The sequence below is a fragment of the Monopterus albus genome, unplaced genomic scaffold (assembly GCF_001952655.1).
Source record: "Monopterus albus unplaced genomic scaffold, M_albus_1.0 scaffold183.1, whole genome shotgun sequence".
In the NCBI taxonomy this organism is placed as follows: domain Eukaryota; kingdom Metazoa; phylum Chordata; class Actinopteri; order Synbranchiformes; family Synbranchidae; genus Monopterus; species Monopterus albus.
The window spans coordinates 248,519-250,380 of record NW_018128063.1 but is presented as its reverse complement, the minus strand read 5'-3'; the positions used below and the strand labels follow the sequence as shown (position 1 = coordinate 250,380).

At 43.1% G+C, this 1,862-nt stretch overlaps 1 protein-coding gene across 2 annotated transcripts in view; it reads left to right on the top strand.

Annotated features, from left to right (window-relative positions):
* Positions 1–1,346, top strand: part of fancl (FA complementation group L) — a 46,323-nt gene extending 44,977 nt beyond the window's left edge. Inside the window, exons 12-13 of one of the 2 annotated variants that reach the window (XR_002276321.1) lie at positions 241–312; positions 748–774. Coding sequence is in view for 1 of the 2 variants with exons in the window: in XM_020617029.1 (XP_020472685.1) it covers positions 241–312; positions 748–783 (108 nt within the window). In the remaining variant the exon portion in view is untranslated. Of the gene's footprint in view, positions 1–240; positions 313–747 lie in introns of both variants that reach the window. The other variant, XM_020617029.1, reaches the window with a different exon arrangement.
* Positions 1,347–1,862: the final 516 nt, after the last annotated feature.

The following is a 1,862-nucleotide window of genomic DNA, read 5'->3' as shown; positions in this document are numbered from 1 at the left end:
TAGCCATGGCGGCAAAGATTTTGGTGTGGCAAGGCACCACTGAGAAATGTTACCAGTTGAAACACTGCTAGGAGACTTCAATAGGGCATTCTCAATGCTTCAAAATGTCAGATAATCTTGAATATACATTTTAAAGTGTGCACTAATAAGTGCACATTGAAACAAGTGTTATCACTTGACACTGGCACATCAGATCCAAGGTAATACTGTGATGAAGAAGTCTTTTTCTCTTTCCTTCAGTGGCTGAGAGCACTGCCCTCCAGCAGGCAGAGCTTCAACATTGTTTTTGGAGAGTGTCCTTACTGCAGCAAGGTAGGTCAGCACCCGGCACCTCACAGTGTGACTGACAGCCACCGTCGCAGTGCTTCACCAAGGCCTTCACTGCACAGTCAATAGATATTCAGCAAACGTAATTACCACGGCTCTATACATCACATAGCCTTCTCTTCTTTGAAAGGCTGCTGAGTGTGTTCATAACAATATGCTGCATTCAGTCAGTTATAACGAAGCCATTTCTTCTGTGAAAGTGGAGTAAGTAAAGTGCCTGATACTGCAGAATGTCTGAATGAAGTCACTGATTCAAAGTCAAAGACAGTTTTATTTGTGCATATGATTTGGAGTCCATCTAAAGTCTGACCAGAAGTGAGAGCCCACTTCATTTTTTTATAAAGTGATGCTTCATAGCACATGTATCTACAAAGAACCTTTAAAATGCAGAATAAACTGAGGCTCCTCTGTCTGTTGCAGCCTATTACCGTGAAGATGTTGGCGAAGAAGAGCTGAGAAGTGGCTTTGTGTTCCAGTCAGCTTCGGGAAACAGCTGAGAAAGACTGGTAGACCTAGCAGACACTTCACCTGCTCAAAAGTTAGTTTTGCTGAACAGAGAGGTTTAAATGCATTTTGGGATGACTCTAAGAACAGCATCCAAGAAAAAGAAGATGCCCACAAAGACAAGGCCACGCAACAGTCCATTCCTCTGTGTGGGACCAGCTTCCAGTCCTGGACCTCTGAGAGCAGGCCATTCCCAGGCACCAGAGCTGTCTCTGTGTTCAGGACAGAGGTTCCTGGCTTTGGTTGGGGAGCCCTTCACCCCATCTCTTGCTGTGGTCCATGTGTGTTTGGCTCTTAATGACACACTGTATAACTATGTGCTTCCCTTTGTGGGTAGTGTCGTTGATCCGGTCTCTCTGGAGTCACTGTCAGATTGTCTGTTTTCCTCAAAGTCTTTTTGGGTTTAGTTTTCTGTTAGAGAGGATAATTCAAGTGTTTGTTCTTTTAGAACTGGCAGTAGCACAAGCTACCCTACTGTGCTGTCTGATAAGTCATTAACTCCAAATAAATGATTAACAAAATATTTTTGTATTCCTTGAGAACCTGACTTACAGCAAGGTTTTATAACATTTACACAGGCCTTCTGATAAAATACTTGTTTGAGCCATTTTTGCAACATTCATTAATAACAGATTCAAATCAAACAGCAAAAATGTTAATGCAGTGTTAAACTTGATTCATGGTTCTGCATTGAATCTATGTGGAGCCTACATTGTAGGCTACACGAGTGACCCACGGTGTTGTGAGCAATTATGAGCTTGTGTGTCGCTCTACAATTTGTAGGACTATGGCTCTTGTTACCATTGCTAACTCTGAGAGACGAGACAGTCCAAGTAACTTCAAAACAGTGCTGATTTGTTCAAAGGATCACAGGTAGAATTAACATTACACGCTCAGGTATCTTGCACCTCCAAACTGCTCGCAGGCAGATGTAAGATGAAAGACCCTGAACCCACCAGGCCTATACATTATATCCCCTCGGTTGGGCTAGCCCCATACTACACAGAAACGTCAACCGAGACGTCTCTGTT